Here is a 24,406-nt window from a genome sequence, read left to right as displayed (position 1 = left end):
GGAAGGAAAGTATCAATAAGTTCCTAGGGCAGCCAATTTAAAAGAAATAGAAATGCATGTGAACGTGATTCGCCAAATAATTCTCGCTTTGATTGTTGAATTGACGGCAGATGTTTTTCCGCACACAGGGTGAGATACAGTGGCTTAGGAGAATACACAGGGACTCTGGAGAAACTCGGGGATGCTATGATTTGTTGAATCAGAACTCGTCAAAGTCACTAAACATTGTTTTGACGTGGGTGGGATGAAAAGCCTTGATTATTTCATTTCACATGGTATTTCTCAGAGGTCATACGTTGCCCACTTAAGGATGAGCATGGAGCAAGTGGTCAGGATGTTCCCAGGTCTGCGCTTCGTTCACCATGTTGTATCTGTGGGCCAGTCCCTGTCGCCAGGAGTCATAAAATCGAGCTCATAGGATAGCAGTACATGTTAAATTGTTTTCATAAATTGTTTAACTTCCTGTTAGCCTGGACAGGTCCCAGTTAGGAAGCACAGTACCACTTTTCCCAATTAACAGTGCAAATTGTCAGGGGTGCATAGGAATTTGCAATTTGACAAAATCAGTTTTTTGGCAGCAGGAGTAATCAGTCTGTAGCCTCGCAAGCAGTAATCTGTGATCGAAGTGGCAGGATTTATTTTGAATTACGAAAGGTGTGTATGCTATGTGAGGGGGACAAATCATTAGGATGATTCTCTCCTTATTCACCCCCCTTCATTAAAAAAAGGCTGCTTGATGTGGAAGTTGAAATTAGGGGATACACTTGTTGAGTGATCTCCAAAGCTACCCCCCCAATATTCATTTATTTTTCTGTTATATTGCAGTATTCTGATAAGTCCCTGTACACCCAGCTGTGCTTTTACCGGTACATTTTTGATGCGGAGTGTGCACTGGAGAAACTTATTACCGATCATGAGAAAGGTACGTTAAAATACTGTAATTACCTTTGAGTTTAAAGTGGAAATTTGCATCAGAAAAGCCAGACCTCCTGTGTCAGGGTGTTCATGCAGTATCATACCACTGTCTCAGAAGCAGGCCATGGGGGCCGTCGTGAGCACAGGCATACCCTGCGTGAGGGGCGGTGGCGTAGGAATGCCCGGCTTTGCCTCCACAGCCTGCCTCACATTGTTCTCTATTAAAGCTGGGCTTTGGGGGAGGAACGGTACAGAAAGAACTCTTTAAATACTATATTTTGAAAATGCTATTTTCTATAGAGTTTAGTAACTGTAATAAAGTAAGAATAGGCAACGCGATCACTGGACCTACAAAAACCAGATATTACGAGAAAAAAATAGACCTGGAGTATGTCTCTGCTGTTCACTAAAAGCCTAGGTTCATTTTGAGAGAGAGAGCTGGGGTGGAGTTCTTTTATTGACTCCATCATAAGAGAGCGTATAGACACCTCAGCCCAAATGACCAGGCGCTGCCTTGTAAGCCTCACACAAGACTTGCAGGCACTGTGGGGCTTAATGGCCTGAGACAAGCTTTGTTACATAACTTAAACTATTTGAAAATGTCATGATAAGTGCATGGGGTTTTTTTCTCCTACATGAAAATCACATTGACAACTTTTCTGTTACCTGTAAAAAATAAAAAAGGTGAGTTTATACATTTTTCTTATTAGTTACCTACAGAATGTTTACGTTGTTTGTCATTGCATATCAATTCGACATTTTGTTGGTCGGTGTTAGGGCTGGAGACAACCTCAAGGGCATATAGAAACCTACAAATACTTCTGGATTTCCTCACGTAAGAATCCCCATGCCCTTGATTTGGTCTTCAACTCTTTTCAGTTCTGGTCATAATTGACTCCAGTTCTTCCATTTACAAAGATAGGCTAGAGGTTTTTTTTTTAATGCCTTGACTTATTTGGTTTTTCTGTCCTTGGATATAAAATACTTTACAACTGATGGAGGAGTTGTTTCAAATATTAGTATCTTGTCTTCAGATGTTCAACAAGAACTTGGGCTATCTCCACAGCATATTTTCAGTGAATTAATAAAATTCATATAGAGAAAAAATTCCTTTAGTCCATGAGTAACTAGGTCTTTGAACTTTCATTCATGACTGGTGGCTAGCCCATGTTTATTTGCGGTATCAACAATAACTGTTTCTCTTTTACCCCCAAGGACCTTTCCTTAAAGGCATAAAGCATTTAGAGAATTAAGTAGTGACTGATGAGTACATTGTCTGTTTCTGTCGGGTTTGTTACCTCTTTCTGGTTATTAGAACTTGATCCCCCTTCTTTCTGAATCCAGATTGTTCCCTAGATGTTCTTAGATTCCTAGGGGACAGATTCCTCTTCCAGACATTTCCAAAATTCTTATCTGAAGGGCTGAATGATCAGCAGTTTTCAAAAAGTCCAGTGACTTGGAGACTTGTAAAAGTGATCTGGAAAGTCACTGGAGACTTACCCCAGCTTTTTAGAGAACATCAAGGAGTGTATGCTGCCATCCCGGAAAATAGGAGATAACAGAGTAGTCACTTGGAAGATTCTTGCTTGACAAAAGTGGAGCAGTGTTGATAGAATCTGTACACTCACGCTATTTACTCTAGTTCTATTTCACAAGTTTAAGAATCATGACACTTTTTTGTCAGTTGATTCTAATAAATACGCTATCTGGGAGTTCAGGGCCAAAACGGCATGGAGTGAATTACTGGCTCGTTCTTTTACATGTCAGAAGCCCAAAGAAAATAAAGCAAAAGAAGGGTACAAAATGGCTGTCTGACAGAAAGAACTTCATGAAATGTTTCAAGAGCCTTTTGTTTTATTTATTGAGTGTTAATTAGTGAAACTATTCTTCCTTTGACCTTCTGCTTATTTATTATTCCTAAATTGCATTTTTGGAATGAGTGAATTAGAAATTTACATGGTCTGGACGTTCTCACATCATTTGGTAATGCTAAGTGGTGTTAGGGTGTTAGTGGTGGGATAGAAACTAAAACACTGGGTCATGCTTACCCGTAGTCCAAGAGCAGACGTTTTCTAACAAGGAATATTTGATACAGTCTTGCCTGCAAGTCACCTGTTGGCATATAATAGTGCAAGTCTATGGATCCTACACCCAGAAATTCCAGTTCGGAAGGTGTGGGGTAGAGTTTGGGAAGTTCAACTTTTTAGAAAGTCCCCACAGACAGTTCTGAACACGTGATTTGGATAGTTTCTAAGTACGAGAGAATTGAACACAGGTTGTAATCCACAGGGGGCAATTGGAGAACAAGAATATTCTTACAGTCCATAAGTGAACAGTTACAGGGGAAACTCCCATAAGTGTAAATTAATGTAACATATGTAAAATTCACTTCTCACTTTATAAGTTGGAGTGAAGTGCTCTCTTCTTTCTGATTTGCCATTCAAGGGAGATTTGCTGTTAAAATGAATTGAAAATCTGTGGGATCCAGAGGGCAAATATATTTATTCAGTTTGGACCAAGGCCAGAACACCGATAGATGTTAACATCAAAAGTCCTGTGAAAAATGACAGTCGTTACACACAGTTATATTATTGAGAATGGAATCTAAGTATCGTCTGCCAACAAGTGCCCTGAAACTGGCGCATAAAGTATTTACCATAGACTCTCCTTTACTGTTGATACCTAGCAACATTTCCTTCGCTAGGATAGTTTTACCATTTCCATTATAAAGCCCATATTTTAGAGGTTGTAACTGGATTGTGGTTTTAATCTGTGTTTGAAATTTGGCAATTTAACTTGGAAAAAACCCACAAATTATTGGAAAGAGGTTTATTTTTATGGTGAAAAGTAACTCTTGTCAAAGCTTTTTCCTGTGCTTTGCTTTTCAAACAAAGGTTTACAGGCCATTAGTCCATAATGTGAATTAACCCCATTTGATAGTTTTCCCTTTCCTTTAAGATGGTAAGGGACTCACTTTGGTGAAGTATCCACTTCATATTCACCATAACTACATAACATTTTTAAAATCTTATTTCTGTGGGACTTTGGCAGAAAGTCCAAAGACTTCTGTGGGATTGTAACTGCTCCAGAATGTACATAGATAGCATAATAGATCCAAAAGAAGTTTTAGAGGAACATAGTGGCAATATATGAAGTAAAAATCCATTTCCATGATGGCAGCACATAATGGTCCCATTTGGCTGCCTCATCCCAGGGGGGCCTTGGCCTGAGTAGTGATAAGTGAACTGTTTGGGGGAGACATGAATCAATTCACATCTTTGCCCAATTGTCTAAATTAAGTCTGCTTAAAAAAAGAGGAAAAAGAGTCTCCGACTTTTCTCAACTGAGCCTTTTTTTATTTATTTGGCAACGATAAAAGCAGTGTGTATATATTTTCTATTATTTCTTGAGTGCCATCCCAGATGTCAGAAAAACAAAGATGGCCAATGCTCCCTGCCCTGGAGGAGCTTAGAGTCCTTTGCAGACCGAAAGATTCAGATACAGTTAAGTGTGATAAACCACTGATCTGGTCAAATTGTTTTGGAAACAAAGAAAGGGATCCACTAACTGCCTTTCTTAATAGACTTTATTTTTTAGAGCAGCTGTAGGTTCACAGCAAAGTTGAACAGCAGGTACAGAGATTTCCCATGTACCCCCTGCCCCCACACATGCACAGCCTCCCTCATTATCAGCATCCCCCACCAGAGTGGGGCATTTGATGAACCTACACTGACACATCGTTATCACCCACAGTCCATGGTTTACCATAGGGTTCACTATGAGACACTGTATGAGTTTGGACAAATGTATGATGACTTGCGAACACCGTTACAGTATCATACACAGTAGTTTCACTGCCCTAAAAATCCTCTGTGCTACTCCTAATCACCCCTCCCTCCCCATAACTCCTGGCAACAGCTGAATTTGTTTGTTTGTTTGTTTGTTGCGGTACACGGGACTCTCACTGTTGTGGCCTCTCCCGTTGCGGAGCACAGGCTCCAGACGCACAGGCTCAGCGGCCATGGCTCACGGGCCCAGCCGCTCCGCGGCACGTGGGATCTTCCCGGACCGGAGCACGAACCCGTGTCCCCCGCATCGGCAGGCGGACTCTCAACCACTGCGCCACCAGGGAAGCCCTGTTTGTCTGTTTTTTTTACTGTCTCCATAGTTTGCCTTTTCCAAAATGTCATGTGATTGGAATCACATAGTATGTAGCTTTTTCAGATTGGCTTCTTTCACTTAGTAAGATGCATTTTAAGTTTCCTCTGTCTTTTCCTGACTTGGTAGCTCATTTGTTTTTAGCGCTAAATAATATTGCATTGTCTGGATGTACCACAGTTTATTTATCAGTTCACCTACTGAGGGACGTCTTAGTAGCTTCTAGATTTCAGCAGTTATGAATAAGCTGCTATAAACATCCATGAACAGGTTTTTGTGCAGACATGTTTTCAACTCCTTTGGGTAAACACCAAGGAACACAGTTGCTAGATCATTTGATGTTTATTTTTGTAAAACACTGAAAAACTGACTTCCAAAGTGGCTGTACCACGTTATTTTCCAGCCAGCAGTGAATGGCTCTTCCTGTAGCTCCACAGCCTCCCCAGCGCTTGGTGGTGTTGGTGTCAGTGTTCCGGATTTTAGCCATTCTGATAGTTGTGTAGCGGCATCTCAGTGTTGTTTTAACTGGCATTTCCCTGATGGCATACGATGTGGAGCATCTTTTCATATGCTTATTTGCCATTTGTATATCTTCTTCGGTGAAGTGTCTTTGGCCCATTTTTTTAGTCGGGTTGTTTGTTTTCTTATTTAAGAGCTCTTTGTATATTTTGGGTAACGGTCTTTTATCAGATGTGTCTTTGGCAGATATTTTACCCCAGTCTGTGGCTTGTCTTTTTATTCTTTTGAACACTAATTGCCTTTTCACTTTAGTGTTTGATCTTTCCGTATTCCTAGAAACAAAAGCAGAAAAACCACTTTTTTTCTGTTCCTGTTCTCTCTTACCAGATGCTTAGCTCCCCTTATTCTGCGTCAGCTATTCGTAGTAGGATGGTGTATTAGTCTGCTACACCTGCCATAGCACATTACCACAGACTGGGTCGCTTCAGCAACAGAATGTATTTCCTGATTGTTCTGGAGGCTAGAAGTCTGAGATCAAGGTATCAGAAGGGTTTCTTCTTCTGAGGCCTCTTTGGCTTGTAGATGGCCGTTTTCTCCCTGTCTTCACATGGTCCTCCCTCTGTACCTTTCTGTGTCCCATTTCAACTTAATTACCCCTTTAAAGGCTCTATCTCCAAATATAGTCACATTCTGAGGTACTGGGGGTTAGGACTTCAACCCCTCTTTGATATGACTTTGGGAGTGGGGGGTATACAGTTCAGCCCATAACACATGGTCGTCTTGGTGAATGTTCTATTAGTCCTGCCAGAATAGGAACACCAGGATTGAGGACTCTGTGTTGAAGAAAGGAATTGGAGCTATGGTATAAATGTTTGCAAAAGGATGGTGCTTTAACCGTGGACTTTCGAAAAGCATCTGTTAGGAAGCCCAGTTTCTCAGTGGAGTCCCTTTAGGCCCAGAAGGACTATACTTCAGGTCACCCCTACTTCTTTCAAAGGCCCATGAGCGGCCTGAGGGCCACAGCCTACTGGGCAGCCCCTGTCAGGGGCCGAGCTGCTCACTCCTCTCAGCATGGTGAGATCTCCCAGCCACTTCCCCTCTCAATCTTTGTTCTCACTGGCTTGTTTTGTCAGTCTTTTCTTAAACTTTTCTTGTTACCATCGCTCTTCTTTTGTATTTTCTTTATACCTGATGGTAACGTCTGTGGGTATTTGTTGTTTCCATTAGTGTCACCAAAACTAGGCTGACCCTATGTAAGGTACTTTATAGTTTCCTGTCATCCTTTCAGATGTCTCACACAGGTCCTCACAACAGCCCCATGAGGTAGCAGTGGATTGTGCCCCATTATATTGGTGAAGAAATTTAATGTGGTATAAGCTTCCTTCCTTTGCATTCCCATAGCACCCTGTGAAATGCCCTTCTTGTAGGACTGGTCCTGAATTGTTTTTTTGGTTTTTTTTTAAGATTTTACGAAATGTTCTTAATTTATTTATTTATTTATTTTTGCTGTGTTGGGTCTTCGTTTCTGTGCGAGGGCTTTCTCTAGTTGTGGCAACCGGGGGCCACTCTTCATCGCGGTGCGCAGGCCTCTCACTGTCACGGCCTCTCTTGTTGCGGAGCACAAGCTCCAGGCGCGCAGGCTCAGTAGTTGTGGCTCACGGGCCTAGTTGCTCCGTGGCATGTGGGATCCTCCCAGACCAGGGCTTGAACCCATGTCCCCTGCATTAGCAGGCAGATTCTCAACCACTGCGCCACCAGGGAAGCCCCTGAATTGTTTTGACTTTCTCTTCCACTGAGTTCATGGAGGCAAAGGGTTGTACCTTGTTGATCTGTGCTTTGCCTATGGGAGCCAGCTCAGTAAATATTTGTTGAATGAATTCTTAGTGCAAAATAAGGTCACACAAGCACTTTGAAAAACTGTGGAGGAGTGAGTCCTAGGAATTACTTCTGTCCATGAATGGCAGTGTGCTGGAAAGTTCTCCAATCTCCTGTATTGCTCGCATGACTCAGGTGTGCCATAAATTAATGTCAGGAAATTTCCTTGACATTTTCAGATTTAATATCTGTCATTTCAACTCTTTGCAAGTGATAACTGAAGATGAGTGACGTCGTAGCTCTCATTTTGCTGATGCCAAATTTGAATTGAATCAAAAGGATGTCAAGTCACTTAACTAGTGAGTGAGCCTGGGTGCCTGCCCCTCACCCACACTGCCAGAGTCCTGTTCTCTGCTTGCTATCGGCCAAATAGTTACACTCATGAAGTGGTAATGATTGTATTACCTTGTGGAAAATAGGGACCCCAAAGAGAGACAACAGCTAGTACTGAAAAGCTAAGGAATCTAAAAAACTCTTTTGGTGGTTTAGTGTTTTGTTTTTTGGGTTTTTGTTGTTGTTTGGTTTTGGGGTTTTTCTTTTTGTTTTGGGGGGGGGTTTGCCAGAAAATAAGAGTTGTATGGGAAAAAATTATATGCTTTAGTGCATATCGGAATTTGGAGATTTCTGAGGGTTTAAGACAGCTCCCTTTTCAATGTTAAGGATTTCTACTATTCCTAAACTGCTAAAGCGAAAGTGAAAGAGTTATATCATTGCTAGAAGTACTGAAATACAAGTAGCAAAGAGCCGCTGGAGTCCTCTCTAAGCCAGTTGACATTCTTAGAATTTACTTTGTTAAAGCCTCAGGAGGCATTAAGAAGAAGGCTGTGTCAGACACCCTTGTCTGATCCAATTCTTCTTATGGGTTATTCCACTGAATTTTAGAAATGAACCTTTTCTCTGTTTTTAATAAATAATAACAGAGCATACACAAAACAATTCATACCTACCAAATACATATAAAAGTAAAGGTAGAATTTCACTTAAGTACCAATTTGGTCTTCTTAAAGTTATATTTTTTATAACTGTGAAAAACATTTTCGTTAAAGAAACTGATTTTGAAATGGGCAGTCCATTTTCCTTTTGTTTCATTTTCTTACGAATAAAAAATGATCTGAGGTTTTGGGTTTTTCTTTTTAACTTTCTTTAGTTTAAGTGAATTTTTATCGTGGGAGACTCTAATGTGGCAGTTCAGAACAATTCATGATTAGGAAGTGATTGTAGAAACACATAAAGAATTTTGATGATAGAAAAAGTGGTTCATATAATCCTGAGCTTTGGGGGAGTGTTGTTATTGTTAGACATTATGTAGTTTCAATCTTTAATGACTTAGAGAAATACTAACAATATAAGGTCAAAGTCCAAAACTAAGTAACCATTATGATTCTAATTTGTAGTTTATATGCAAGGTGGAAAAGTTAGTAAGAAACACTAGAATTGTTTACAGCTGTTATCTGTGGGTGGATTATAGATAATTTTTATTTTCTTCTTTATATAATCTGGGCATGTACTGCTTTTATAACAAGAAACAAATTATAAGAACTGAAATTTTACAAAGAAATGTTTTGTTCAACTTGAAATAATGATTCCAGTAGTTTAGCAGTTGAGGAAAAAAATAACATACAGATGAACCCAGGTCAGCTTTTTTCTCCCTGCATTTTTTTCCAAATCAAACATAATGCCTTATTACTCAGAGAGTGATCAGTATACCAGCAGTGTCGGCATCACCTGGGAACTTGTTAGGAACGCAAAATATCAGGTCCTCCCCAGACCTACCGCATCAGTATCTGCATTTTAACAAGATTCCCAGGTGATTCCTGGGCATATTAAAGTTTGAGAAGCACTGATTCAAGACACTCTCCTTAGTAACTAAAGCCTACTTCCATTCTATTCATCCATTGATTGGGGCCATCCTTTTGGCAAAACTTTAAAATGACAAATGGGCAGAACACAGAAGGCCTAGCCAGGTTTCAGGTGGAATTGGCATGGCAGCCTAGTCTTCTGAAATATATTCTGTAATTAAGCTTAAAAATGTAGTAGCCTGAGAAGAGCTAGGAGAGGGGGGAAAAGCAAGAAAGCATGAGTTCCTCCACTTTGTTTCTTCGTAACTAGAAGGAACAACGGAGAAGTAAATTAAGATTTTCAGAATGGCTTTCAGCTTCTCAAGATGAGTGGCTTATAAAAGAGAAAACTGGAATGTAGCTCTATAGCCACTTCATACAAGGGTTACTCTGTATGTGCCCACCAGTCACCACATTCTGGGTCTCATTACAACATTGATTTAGTATGCTTGTAAAGATTTCAAGGCATCGAACTAGAATTTTTTTGAAATGAAAACAAGATTCTATTTCTTAATTTTGGAACTACAGAATTTACTTTGGCATTTACTTTTCCTACTGTTGCTGACTTTTCTGTTGTATTTTTATGCTCAGTACAAGAATGACAAAGTTGGTATTTTCCTGTGGCAGCCTGGAGCCCCTTCATACTGCTTTGCTTTTCTCTCTGATTACTGCTAATTTTGTTTCTGTTTTGTTGTTTAACTAAAGACAACTTTACAGTGTGACAGAAGAGAAACTACATTTTCCAGGGAATTGTCATCATAGTTGCTTTGCCCGTAGTGGAGGTGTCTTGTCTCTGTATATTTTCTGTTATCCTCTTTAGGATAGCGAAAGTTGTATATGACAAAGCTGCCATGTGTTTGGGCAACAAACTTCCAGATTCTAATAACGTGCCTTTTCTTTAAGCCCATTTCTGTAAATATGCACTCAAGTTTTGCACTTTTATGTAGAAATGGACTCACAAGCATGCTGTGATAACAGATGTGTTACAAGTTTTGTAAAATCCTTTCCTAGTATGTCTTTTCAATGAGCAGGTTCCTTGTTCCTTTTGTAGTGACAAGTACAGCAGCACAAACAAGGGCATTATCTAGGTGATAATGCTGTGGTTGATGGTCTTCATTTGCAAAACATATTGTCATTTTTTGAGTGTTTGAGAGCCGGGAAAACCTGATAAGATTTTTTTCATGTCCTTTAAAAGATATATACTTCTATCACCAACGAGGGAAAAAATAATAAATAATTTTCAAGCAGTTACACCATAATGTGAGCTAATCACTTTATTTTGAAGAAAAGTATTTTTGAACAGTTGAGCTAGTGAATTTACTTTTAAAATGTATTGTGCTTACACAGTACATGGTTTTATTTCCATGATGTTTTTTACTACATAATTATACATCTTAATTACGTAATTACTATCATAATTATTATGTAATTGCATGTACTTCCACTAATTACAAAATCAGGAAGTGTAATTATCTAGTAAAAACTTTATGAAATTTCATGCACTAAAACTTACTTAAAAGGCTATCTATTCCAGTGGTCTACTGGAAGGCTTTCCGTGATTAGTCTTAGTCCTGACTTTAGTTTAGAACTTGAACCCAAAGGCCAGGAGAAGAAGGACAGTTACAGACTAACACTAAACTGCGTATTGCAATAGAGGTTAAGATGGCCTCTGTTCCTTACGAGTTAAAGCCAGGGTGCGTTTGAATTTCTTTGTGTTTATGGAATTGTGGTAAGAGTAATATCTTATGTTTGAGGTAGCATCACAAAAACTGTCAATGAAAAGGACAGTTCTCGGGAAAGAATGTTAATAGAATTGACAATCAAGCCATTAAGGTTACAAAACAGCCAGGCCTTCTATACTTCTGTAATGTGAATGGCTTATTTAGCTATCTCTGTCTTTAAAATAATAATAATAGTAGGAGGAGGAGTAATATTATTATTATTTAAAATTCTGTTTCTTTAGTTTGAAGAGGGCTTTTCCCCACCAGTTTGTGTTTATATTTACCAAGATGGGAACAAACATATCAAAAGAGCATAATCCTTTTCTACTATTACTTGATGTCAAAAGGAGCTTTTGAGACATAAACATACACACACAAACATGTAACATCAGACCCTAAAGACGGAAGGTTTAATTCAATAAAGCTATGATGTCTACCATTCAAAACGACACACAAATTGCACAGTGAAACAATAGTCATGACAGCAAATTAGATATGACATCTAAATTACACTACAAAGAGAAATCCCAGACCATTTTTGGTCTGTAGGAGTCTATTTTAGCCCAGGTTTAAAACCCAGTCTAGAGACTGCTTTGTTGCCTAAGTAGGGTAAAGTTGTAGAAAACTAATTAGAGGTTGGTTGAATTAATTGCAGATTAATTAGGAGGAAAAGGCTTATAATACTCATGGCCGAGAAGAGAGTAGATCCTGTAACTATCAAGATAGAATGTACTCTAAGTTTCAGGAATATTAAATTATCGATATTTGTATAACATCTATAATAATCTGTTATAACATGACCTAAATAAAGCACTTGGGTTAGATATAGTTACACTAAAATTTCTTCCCCTCAAAATTAGTGCTTTTCGCTAGAAGTGTATTGAATCAACCACGTAAAATATAACAGTTACTTCTTTTAAAAATGCAGCCGTAAACATTAAAAGGTCTGTAGTCTGAAAAGCATGTGACATTCCCTTTTGTTGTTGTTGTTGTTCTTAACTCTTTCTAAAGAAGCACACTTTGTGGTTTTATCAGCTATTGACTTTGTGACTTTTTAATACCAGCTAAAATTTGTAATAAATGTGACCTTAAACAAAAAAGTCAGTGAAAGAAATGAAAACACCAGCCCCGTTTGCTTCAAGCAAATTAGAGGGTTTATAGTCATCCAGAATTATTTCCTGCTCTCAGAGATATTTGGGATTTAAACAGGTTCGGTCTGACTCTGGTTTTTTTTCTCTAGTAGTTTGGGATTATTTTTAAATTGCATATTCTTTTCCTCTTGGGAATCTTTGCTCATTTACTTAGGCCAGAATTTAATGTCTCCATCATTTCTTATTTGCCTTAACTTTGTCGTGATAATGTTTCTTTTCAGAAATGTTTATGCTCCTTTTATGTTTATAAGAGACAGCACTTGCTTCTCATGCATCTTCTTCATCTTGTTTTTGTTTGTTGTTGTTCTTACCAATTGCATGCGCCATATCTGAATAGCCTCTAATGGTTAAAAGTTAAGTGTTTTTGTGTAGTCCTCACCTTTCCGATTACAGTGCAGATTTAATTTTTAACCTGACATAATGTTTAAACTGACTGGGTTTTTTTGTTTGGTTTTAATTTGCTTTGCTTTCTGGCTTTTCATAGAAATTGGCATATGTTTTCATTATCCTCTGTAATTCTTTAAATTTTTCATAATTCTCTAAGGGCTTCAGCCATAACTTTTGAAGTTTGTGTCCCTGTGATATCTCCAGTTACTCAGTAGCCGCAGGCCCAGATGTGGTGTTGATTTGCACGTGATTAGTCAGTGTCCATTTATTATTTTATGCTGCTGCACTATCATGTCCATATAATAAATACTACCTCTCATACTTAGAGTAGTTCTTTTTATAGTTGTCATGAATTTATTCAGACCCGTCGGTATTCTCTTACTTTGTGGCCAACGGGACAGTAACTAGACGGAATTAGTAGTCTGTCATGGAGTTCAGTTGAATTAACATTGATTGCATTCTCCCCGTGTAAAGGCCCTGGGAAACCTGTTAGCCTTAGCACTGTCCCTTAGAGCTTAAGGCTTAAATCAGCTGTGCTCACAAAAAGATAGGTTTGCAGAATAATTTTAGACGCTGATTTACTTTTCTTGTTTTAAGAAATTATTATAAAACCCAACTCACAAATAAGATCACCAAACCAGGTCTGTGTGTAAGTCTGGTTTTATCTGTTTCTCCTTGTTTCACACCCCGCCCCCCCCAAAATTCATTCAATGAGTGTTTGCTGAGTCTCTGCCTTGTGTGATATGTAAAGGGCCCAAGTATAACCAAGACCTGGGTCCTGTTTTAGAGGTGATAATATTTCTGATCATTTTCTTATTCACGAATTCACCCTATAAGCACCTACTTTTTTTTTTTTTTTTTTTTTTTTTTTTTTTTTTGCGGTACGCGGGCCTCTCACTGCCGTGGCCTCTCCCGCTGCGGAGCACAGGCTCCGGACGCGCAGGCTCAGCGGCCATGGCTCACGGGCCCAGCCGCTCCGCGGCATGTTGGATCCTCCCGGACCGGGGCACAAACCCGTGTCCCCTGCATCGGCAGGCGGACTCCCAACCACTGCGCCACCAGGGAAGCCCCAGCACTTACTTTTTATAGGACTTTATATTTTATGGAGAACAGTCACATCTATTATCTTATACATTTCCCATTAGATAAAATAGTTGACATTTTTTCAGATGAAAAAACAACCTGAAAGAGATGAAACGACCCTCCTGACGTAGCAGAGCTGTGTGGTGTGAGAGCCCAGCCTTGTTTCCACTGTGTCACAGCTGCCCTGCTCTTAATCTAGTAGGGAAACTTCGACCTGAAGGCAAATAACTCTAACACAAGGGGATGGCATGAAGTGCTGTGGGATCTCTGCATTTAGCTCCGGGAAGGATTCCCAGTGGAGATGGAACCTGAATTGGGCCTTGAAGAAAAGATGAGATTTTAATCGGCACAGACGCTGGCGTGAAGTTTGAGACTAAGTTTTGTCTTTTCCACTACTCTTTAAATGCTCTATTGCTGATCTAGCTTTTATAAATCAAAGAACCTCATTTGACAAATGCATGGTGATTTTTAAAACACGTTTGAATTGGAGGTTTAGTAAAAAGCACTTATTAAGAGGGTAGTCTATGCGAAGCTTTAAACTCAAGACTGGAAGCTGGAAAGCTGTTCGCTCTTCACTCCACACTGTAACCAGTGGTGCTGCTTTGAAAGAAGTTGATTCCATCCTGCAAGATACATCTGTCAGAAGTGTATCAAAGTGTTTTCCTATCTTAAATAATTTAACTCAGATATAATAATGTAAGTATTTTGACATGAAAACGTTACATACTGTGATATATCCACTTATCTTAAAACAGACATCTTTAACTTTAAAAGAAAGAAGTATGGTAAGACAAAACAAAACAGAAATAGGAATTAAAAGAGATGAATGACAGATGGAATTAGTTTTATTTAGAAGATAAAAATAAAATCCTATTAGCATTATGACCAGAGAATGTAAAAATGTTTTACTTGAAGCATGATTGATTTTTTAAACTATCATCATGATGGAAGTTTAGACATACGTAGGACCTGTTTATGGAGTAAATGTTTACTGCTAAAATTATCCCTATGTTTTATTGGTATATTATGTATTGTCTTGCCCCCAAAAAAGTAGATGCTAAAAGTCAGTGAAATTCAAGATAAAAGGGAGGGTCTAAATCGAGCTTGTCTTCAGGAAATTATCCAACAGAGCACACATTGGTCTCTCTTAGTAAAGGCTTTATCACTTTTAACAAATGTGCCACGGGAAATTTATTAGTATGCTACAAAGAAATTTTCAAAATAATTAAGGCTAAACTACACTTGTCAAAATAAATGAATGAAATACAATTTTGAATCATCTTTCTTCACTTATTGCTCATTTGCATAATTCAGTAACTTACACAGGAGTCTTTCAGTTATTGGTGTGAATTAGCAAGGTTCTGCTATTCCTTGTTGTACGAGCGGGAATTATGCTACCGTGTAATTAGCTATTCCAGACATGGACTAACGGGAAATACCAAAGGGCACAGCAAAATCTAAAGAGACAAGGCAGGGAATCTGAAGACAAGAGACAATCAAAGACACCCAACAAACTCAAGCTGGTAGACCACAGGGAATTTTGAATGAAGCCTCTTAATTTATTTTGAGAATAAGGAATCAGTAGTATGAGAGAAATCTCAACAAGATTAGCTGACTAAGCCTACTTAAAAAAAAATCTCTATAGTGCATGGTGTGCCAGGTTAACCACTCCTGTTTGTTAGTCTGTATACAGCTCAACAAATAGCCGGCAAAGCCTTTCATGGGTATATAGTGGCTTTCCATTGAGGTTTTCACTCTTTGAAGGAGGTCGTTTATACCAATGAGATCCGTAGATGCAAATTGCTTTCGCTATATGTGAGGGGTCATTCCTTTCACAGCAGACTTGCTCATCTCTTTTATAGAGGTTTTGTTATTTTTCTACTGCTCCCAAAGGAATGATGGGAATCACGCCCCCCCCCCCAACCCCCCCATCTAACTTAGCATCCAAATCTTTTCCTTCCAGCTCTGTGAAACTTTTGTGTGCTGATCTTTGGGAACAAAACAAGCTGTTGGCAGCAGCCCTTAGCGCTGAATCAGGAAACTTCTTTCCTTCTTTCAACCTGAAATATCATTTTTAGATTTGCCTCTCTTTTTCACCTAATTCTTTTTTTTTTAATAAATTTATTTATTTTATTTATTTATTTTTGGCTGCATTGGGTCTTTGTTGCTGTGCGCGGGCTTTCTCTAGTTGCGGCGAGCGGGGGCTACTCTTCGTTGCGGCTACTCTTCGTTGCGGTGTGTGAGCTTCTCACTGCGGTGGCTTCTCTTGTTGCGGAGCACGGGCTCTAGGCACGCGGGCTTCAGTAGTTGTGGCTCACGGGCTTTAGAGCACAGGCTCAGTAGATGTGGTGCACGGGCTTAGTTGCTCCGTGGCATGTGGGATCTTCCCTGACCAGGGCTCAAACCCGTGTCCCCTGCATTGGCAGGTGTATTCCTAACCACTGTGCCACCAGGGAAGCCCTCGCCTAATTCTAAGAGAATTTCTTGCTCATTGCAGCAGTGTGTCACTGTAACATGCTAGGGCATGTGGGAAATTCTTGGAAGCAATGTCCTGAAAATGTCATTTTTAGTTTGGCTCCCAGATGATGTAAGATCATTGGAACTAGAGGAGCAGAGAAGTGAAGAGATCTGTTTTAAGGGTTAGCTATGGAAACCTAACTTCTGATCCCATTACTGAAGTGGAGGGAAAGATAACATTTTTTTTTTCCTAAGCTTTTAAGAATCATACAAACAATCATAGGTTTTAGTCTATAATGTTCAGGAGTCTTAGGGAGAAGGGTTTCAGGCACACTGTGGGAGCACTCTGTAAGTATTTGTTGTTTCTCCCTCCCTCCCCTCCCTCCCTTCCTTCCTTCCTTCCTTCCTTCCTTCCTTCCACTAGCATTTTTTGAGCACCAAGGGCGCTGACCTAGGCTCCTGAAAGGCAGTGTAAGGTAATGATTAAAAGCCTGCTCTCTCGAGCTGGAATGGCCAGTTCAAGTTTTGGCTTTCCACCTCTTGCTAGATAAGTAACTTTGGGGCATGTGACTTAACCCCGTGCACCTTCCCTGTACAGCTGGGAGGAATATAGGGCCTGCCTCATAGGGTTCAAATTAAATGGGATAATATGGAAGCAGGGCGATATGTAAAATGCCTAGAATAGTGCCAGGCACGTAGTAAACATGCAGTAAATGTCAGTTGGTTTTATTATTTCGGAAAATAACACTTTATCCAAACCACTGTGATAGTCCTTAGTATTACTGTTACTCTATCTGAGTTGGTTTCTGTAGCCTCTCATTGACCATGTTTTCTGCTTATATTTGTATTCCCAGCATCTGGCACAACACTGCAGCTGGATGGTTGCAGTATGAAAAAGGCATGGTTCCTACTCTCAAGGGGCTTAAAATCAATCGTGATGACTGTCATTCAATTCTGTCAGTACTAATAGGAGAGGTTGAAACAAATAATCCACAAATCATTTTCATGTTGTTTACATATGTCCCTTATCGGTAATAAGTGTTGCCTGTTTCCTAGGGAGGGTAAAAAATAGTTGTACTTGTGTGCAGAAATTTGGCCAAACCCAAGTTCCCTAATCACATACTTTAGCACATTACTTCTTAACAACCGGGGTATATCTTTTACACTTTTTAAAATGACAGGTGCCCAGATGCCACCGCCAGGTATCTGGTTCAGTAGGTCTGGGGTGGGGTCCCAGTGACTGTGTATCTTAAAAAGCTCCACAGTGACTCTGATGCACATAGTATTGAGAATCTCAGAGTTAGTAAAACTCTTCAAACTTTAATATTGCTTCATGTCAAATATGTATTAAGTATGACTTTGATATAGAAAGGGAGATTGGTTGGTATCTAGATAACAATTTAAATAGACAGTAGAACGGAAAATGAAGTCAAACACATGAATTATTTCTTCGATAAGGGAATCATTTATGATGCTATATGAGCTAATACAGCATTCAAGAATAAAGCGAAAGAGAAAAAATGGGCTAGGGAAAAGTAAGCTGGAAGAAACTGGGTTTTGGTAACGAGAGAAGATGAAATAAATGCATTTCAGCAAGATTGGCAATAAGAACACTTGTTATTTTCAACATTAACATGATGAAAGTAGGGAGGGGCCCCCGTGGAGGGTGGGGAATCCCCAAAGAGACTAGCTGGGTGACTGGGAGGTATCACGGTAGCAGCTATCCCAACCCTGGCATTTAAGCGTCTACATAGTTGGGATTTCTGGGACCTTTCCCACCTCCTGTGGTCTTCTCCTTACCTCTGGGCCCATCTGGCAGGGTCTGGGGTGGGGCCCCAGTGGCTGTGTATTTTAAAAAGCTCCTCTGTCCTAGTAGATCAGCCCTTTGCAGTTTCACATTGCTGCCTGTCACCCAAAGGAGGTGGGACCAGGTGGTAGTCCTGGAGGCATTGGAAGGACATGTCTGGGCACCACAGTCATAGTTGGGCTTACCTTGGGTCTCCAGGCAGGACAAATAGCTTGGTTAGCCCCATTTCCCAGCATTGGGGTCTTGGAGCTAGAAAAGAGTCTCCGATCAGCCTTATCTCAGGCTGTTGGTTTCAGATTACCCCCCTTTTGCCTAAAAGGATTGAGACAGCACCTCCGGGGCACCTGCAGATTAGACCCCTCCCTGGGCGGGCCTTGACTCCACCATGGCTACCTCCCCCTGCTCATGAGTTTCCCCTGCCTGCATCGCCCACCCCAATCCCATCTCTCCCTTGTGGTATTCTGTTTATCCTTTAAGGCCTCCCAGCTAAAAATGATCTCTTTGTCCTCCAAACTCTGTGCAGCTCTTAAGCACTGCCCCTCATGCATTATAACTTTGTGAGGATGGGGACCATTCTTGAGATGTTATTTTGTGTCTGGTGGCAACTTACACCTGATAGGCACCTAAGAAATAGTATGTGAAATTGTTTTCTACAATACTTTAGCGTGGAAGCATAATACTTTGTTTCTTATAGAATACGTTAATGTTTATAGCATAGTTTTCTGACTCCCTCCTGTCTTCTCTCTTTGCCATCGTACCCTCCAAGTGTATGATGAAACTTTTCCCATCCGTGTATATCTATACATTCATCAGACATTTAGCCCATGCCCTCTCCTCACTCCACATGGACTTGATTTCCCACCCAGATCTACCTACTTTCTGATAATTCCTAATAGAGTTGGGCTGTGATTCCATGCACCTCAGGAGGTGGCATAAATTCCAGGCTAGAAATTTCTTGTTCGAACCTTTAGGTTATATAAATCAAATGGACGCCCTACTCTATTAATAGAATGAATCAAAAAGTCCACAGATGGACTTCACATGAGGACCATCTCTGCCCGGACCCACTCCTTGCCCTCCAGAACCTGTATACAGATCATAGCAGCTGGCCATTTTGCTTGTGGGTTTTTCTAGTGGTTCACAGCTCTAACTCTTTAATGAGCTTGCCATCTTTGAATTTCTCTGAGCACTCAAAATTTGTTATTTGGTTTTACCAGCTTTTATGATATCTCGGTATGCCTGGAGGCCATCTCTGGACAGCTGCCTGAAGGTGGGGAGATGGGGGTGGCTGAGAGGCTTGTAGTCTGCTCTGTTCTTGTCTCCCTGCGGGACCCTCGCTGGAGCGGCAGGCAGGCACACATCTTAATGGCACTGTTGGTCTGTAAACACTACTGTTATTAATAGGCTGGGGCAGGAGGGGGGATGTAGTAAGCCCACATGAAATGTGGAAATAACCTATGTCTTGGGTGTAACCTGCAGGACACACTATAACAGAGTAATCATTGCACAGTATAATTGCAAGAGAATGAACAAGTTAGAAAATCTATTCCTGGTTTGCAACTGACTCACTTTGTGGCATGGGCAAACCATTAATTACTCTTTGATTTAGTTGTCTTATTTGTTCAAAGAAGGAAAAATAACGTGTGTTTAAGAAGAGTAATTCCCCTGGAAGGAGGTTTGTAAGTGCAAAGTACTATTGTTTTTATTATTATTATTATTATTAGTGTTCTGGTATGATTTAGTTTTATGCCATGTAGTCCACAGATGTTTCAGTGGTTCTCATTGATGAGTTACAAAATACTTCTAGTCCACAGATGTTTCAGTGGTTCTTATTGATGAATTACAAAATACTTCTATATCATTCTTTTGCATCACACTGATAACAGTTTAGCACATCTTTGTTTTAACCCCAAAGTATATATCCAAAATAGATCTCATTAATAAAATACAATTACCAAATTAAATATATCTATACTACTTTCTATTTTTTTTTTAACCTCCTTAAAAACATGGTTACTGGGGCTTCCCTGGTGGCGCAGTGGTTGAGAGTCCTCCTGCCGATGCAGGGGACACGGGTTCGTGCCCCGGTCTGGGAAGGTCCCACGTGCCGCGGAGCGGCTGGGCCCGTGAGCCATGACCGCTGAGCCTGCGCGTCTGGAGCCTGTGCTCCACGACGGGAGAGGCCACAACAGTGAGGGGTCCGCGTACCGCAAAAAAAAAAAAAAAAAAACCACGGTTACCAACAACTACTAAGTAAGACCTTTAATTACTGCCAATCTTCTCTTGAAAGTAACGATGCTTATCTTGAGTACTTCGAACTGTAAGTGGTATTCAGTACACAGTGGGGTTGTAATGCGATTATGAAGTGTACCAAGTTAGTGATAAATAAGCATGATAAACCATATATTTGTATTAGAAACAATATTTGAATTATCAACTGAATAAAAAGGCTGCAACTGCTGGTTCCTTGGGGTGGGTATATGATAACAATAAAATACAGTTAAGTACACTTAGAATAAAAAATTGTGTATGCTTCCATATACAGTACAGAAAGAAACCTTTTTAAATTTAATGGGCTTTTGAGTGTGCAGTATTTAAATTACTGGGAGAATTAAAAGATTTGCTTTGCTTTCTGGCAGTAAGCTTTCCAAATTAGGAATTTTTTTTAATATCTCAACTCATTCATCAGTAGAGACCTATGGCTTTTATATAAAGCATTATAGTTCTTTCCCAGATTTCCAGTAATTTTCCAGTGGAGTAGCAGTATAAAAAGAAAACTATTTTCTTTACAGTAAAATGTGTAATTTTCTGTATCAGTTTCTTTTTTTCTTCTTTTTTGGGAATTTGGTTCAAGAGGACATAAATTCTTTATTTTCTAAATTTGGGTCATTTATTATCTTAAAGCATTTAAAGCCCATGTGTGTTTTTTAAGTGTTATATTTTAGTAACCTAGAAATAACTTTAATACTGGGGAGTGGTAATCTGTATAAAATAACACTGTGAATTTCATTTCTGTTTCACCATGAGGTACAGTGAGGAATAAATTGTGTGCATTTGTTTGTAAGAGTGTCCTGAGGCATGGCACCACCAATGGAGAAGGAAGTGTAGCTGCCATGTGAAACCAGAGGTCACAGAGTAGCAGCTGTGGGCTGCATATGACCTCTAAGTATGTTTAAATTTGCCTGAAGAATATTCACCATTTTTAATTAGTTGCTAATATTTTTTTTAAACTGGAGATTTAATATAAAAAGCCAAATTTCTGGGTTTCTTTCAAAAATCAGTGTCTGGCTACACTAGGTCAGCTTTCCTGAATGGCAGCGATTGGCTGGAGCCAAGTAGCAGCTAAAGCAGTTGACACAGAACTTGAGTTCCCCAGTTTGCCAGCCACTGCCCTACTTCAGCCCCTTTCGTTCATTTCTCTTACTCATGTGGCACTTTAGGCATTTGTTTGCTAAAAAATATCTGGAAGTGTGCTTTCTTCTATTTTTTTTTAACCAAAAAAAAAAAAAAAAAAGAGGAGGAGGAGGAAGGGAAGGGGCCGTAGCCATAAAAGTTGGGATTTAAACAGTAAAATATATCCAACTCACATTAAAAACACAGAAAAAGATGAAAGTCGCCTTCATAAAGTACAAATCACATAAAAATATACAACTTCCTAGTAGCTAACTTTTTTATGGCAACTCTGATCCTCGTAGCGTCCCAGGGAGTTAAGATAACAATTACATACTACTCAATCCACCAAGGAGCAAACCAAGTATTAGTGAAGCTCATTAATTTGTCCGGGTTTACAGGTGCTAAGTGGAGCAGCTGAGGTATGACCAGCTTCAGATGGTAGTCTGGAGTAGCGCTGGGCAGTAGAACTTTTTGCAGTGATAGAAATGTTCTGTATCTGTGTTGTCCGCTGCAGTAACCTCTAGCCGCATGTGGCTGTTGAAAACTTGAATGTGGCTAGTGTGACCGAGGAACTGAATTTTTAATTATTTAAATTGAGAGAGTCACGTGTGGTTAGTGACTGCCTTGTTGGGCAGTGCAGGAATCTAGAGCTCTTTTTTTTTTTTCCTTCACCACATGGTCTCTGTATTGAACAGTCTTACACTGTTTAATAAAATTCATCAAAAGGTTTCTGTAAGGTTTTCTCAAGTTACTTACCCAGTGGCAAGTATCCATTCTGCCAGGAGTTTAAGGTACGTTGAATATTTTCTGTATCTGCATAGATTTCTCTGCATGAAGGCTTCATCATACACAGTAGTGTTCTTTGTAACAAAGTTGGAGGTCCTAGTGGTAAGGTTCTTACATACAGAATCTCCCAAGATTCCTAGCCCAGATAAAGACCATAATTGGTGGTATGTTTTAACATCGGAAATGTATAGATGACCAGGACAGTCTACTTCCCTAGTCTTTTTTATGATCAAGGATACTAGGTCTGTTACAGAATCGTGAAAGAAAATGAAAAATCTTTGATGGTTAGCTGGTTTGAACTGGGTCACAGTGACTTTTAGAAAGGTGGCCATTAGCTAACCTCTCTGTCAATAAACATATATCATTAAATCTAAAATGGCATCGAGGGGCTTCCCTGGTGGCGCAGTGGTTAAGAATCCACCTGCTAATTCAGGGGACACGGGTTCGAGCCCTGGTCTGGGAAGATCCCACATGCCACGGAGCAACTAAGCCCATGTGCCACAACTACCGAGCCTGCACTCTAGAGCCCACGAGCCACAACTACTGAGCCTGCGCCACAGCTGTTGAAGCCCATGTGCCTAGAGCCCGTGCTCTGCAACAAGAGAAGCCACCACAATGAGAAGCCCGTGCACCACAACAAAGAGTAGCCCCCACTCGCCACAACTAGAGAAAGCCCGCACGCGGCAACAAAGACCCAATGCAGCCAAATATAAATAAATAAAATTTAAAAATAATAAATAAAATGACATCGATTTAGGACACATCCTGATTTCGAAGATGTTAAAACATGGGGGAGGGGATTCATCTTAGAATTGGTGAAATATAGTTTGTCAATGGGCTTCATCTCGGTTTGGTCAGCCTATAACCAGGGACAGCATTGAGATGCATATGTCAACTTTGCCCTGTGGTTAACTAAACCCTTCACTTGGGCTGTCCCCTTGCACACTACCTTATGTTGGTCCTGACTAATTAACAAAGACTTTCAGGTGGTTAGGAGTGGGTTTAAGCTCTTGCTCAGTAACAATTTGATCACTATATTCACTTTCTTTAAAAATCCCCCTGCCCCATAAATGCAACCGAAGATGTTTTATTATCATAAATAGTACCAGAACAAGCTTAACCAATCACCTTCCAGCACAGGGGCAACTCTGTAGCACGCCTTTTCAGAATACCACATGCTGTAATTCAGATTATCACATTAGCTATCCAAACGCACCATTTGTTTTTAAATACTGGAGTGTTTACCTGAAAATTTCCTCTTTTCATCTTCCTGCCCCACTTCACCGATACATTGTCACTGCAGTGACAAGTTTATTTATGTGCCTTAATATCTTCACTTTCTGTTATTTTTAAAGTATATTCATATGTCTCCATGAAAGTGTTCTTGAGCATCTTAAGGTATTAGTTATTATGGAGTAGGTTCCTATTATTCATTTTTCATGATGCTCTCTCGACTCTTGCCTTTATTCAGACTTTGAAATATTTCAGCACTTCTAAACTCCTGCCTTAAAATTTCTGTACCAGTCTTACTCTGGAAACTGAGCATGTCCTACTGAAATCTTAACAGCTCTTATAAGAAATTTGGGAGTTTGAATCAACAAAAACAGAAGCATTTCTTGCCCACAAAGGAGTCTGACACCTAATGGTTACCATTTCATACACTGCTGTGAAGAGTTCCCAGATACAAGCCATTCAGAGTTCACACGTACAAAATTCATGCATGAGTTAGTGAATATCATTCATTATGTACTAACAAGGAATCCTAAGTGCTTTGATAAATGTATTCGTTTGAACCATATAAAATTGCTGATGTTTGACCATTTTTGACCTACCAAAAAAAGCAACCTCACATGATCCATTCTAATACAGGTTCGGACCAGACTAGTTTATATAAACTGCTTTCTCTACTTTTGCTATTTTCTCTTTTTATTTTTTTCAATTAGTACTTTTTTTTTTTTTGCCGTACACGGGCCTCTCACTGTTGCGGCCTCTCCCGTTGCGGAGCACAGGCTCCGGACGCGCAGGCTCAGCGGCCATGGCTCACGGGCCCAACCGCTCCGCGCCATGTGGAATCTTCCCGGACCGGGGTGCGAACCCGCGTCCCCTGCATCGGCAGGCGGACTCTCAACCACTGCGCCACCAGGGAAGCCCTCAATTAGTACTTTTAACACAACGACCTTCTCCTTGCTACTACCCTTTTGTATTTCTCACTTAATAATATTTTTTCTAGTACTCTTCCCTTCTCAAATAATTCCCCAAACCAAGTCTCAGAATTACTGGCACAAAGAGATCTGGTTACATAGCACCTCCAGGATGCAGTCAATACTTAACTGCTTCAAGTGTTTGACCTGTTTTGAGAATTTCATTATCCTAAAA

At 40.0% G+C, this 24,406-nt stretch overlaps 1 protein-coding gene across 1 annotated transcript in view; it reads left to right on the top strand.

The window, feature by feature from the left end:
* The window catches only part of POLA1 (DNA polymerase alpha 1, catalytic subunit), a 307,226-nt gene that overhangs the window by 241,141 nt on the left and 41,679 nt on the right, over positions 1-24,406 (top strand). Inside the window, exon 36 of the mRNA XM_060292862.2 lies at positions 826-922. Coding sequence (XP_060148845.1) covers positions 826-922 — 97 coding nt within the window. The remainder of the gene's footprint in view (positions 1-825; positions 923-24,406) is intronic.

This window comes from Globicephala melas, chromosome X (genome assembly GCF_963455315.2).
Source record: "Globicephala melas chromosome X, mGloMel1.2, whole genome shotgun sequence".
Classification (NCBI taxonomy): domain Eukaryota; kingdom Metazoa; phylum Chordata; class Mammalia; order Artiodactyla; family Delphinidae; genus Globicephala; species Globicephala melas.
The sequence above is the reverse complement of the archived record's forward strand: the minus strand, read 5'-3'. Positions and strand labels throughout refer to the sequence as shown.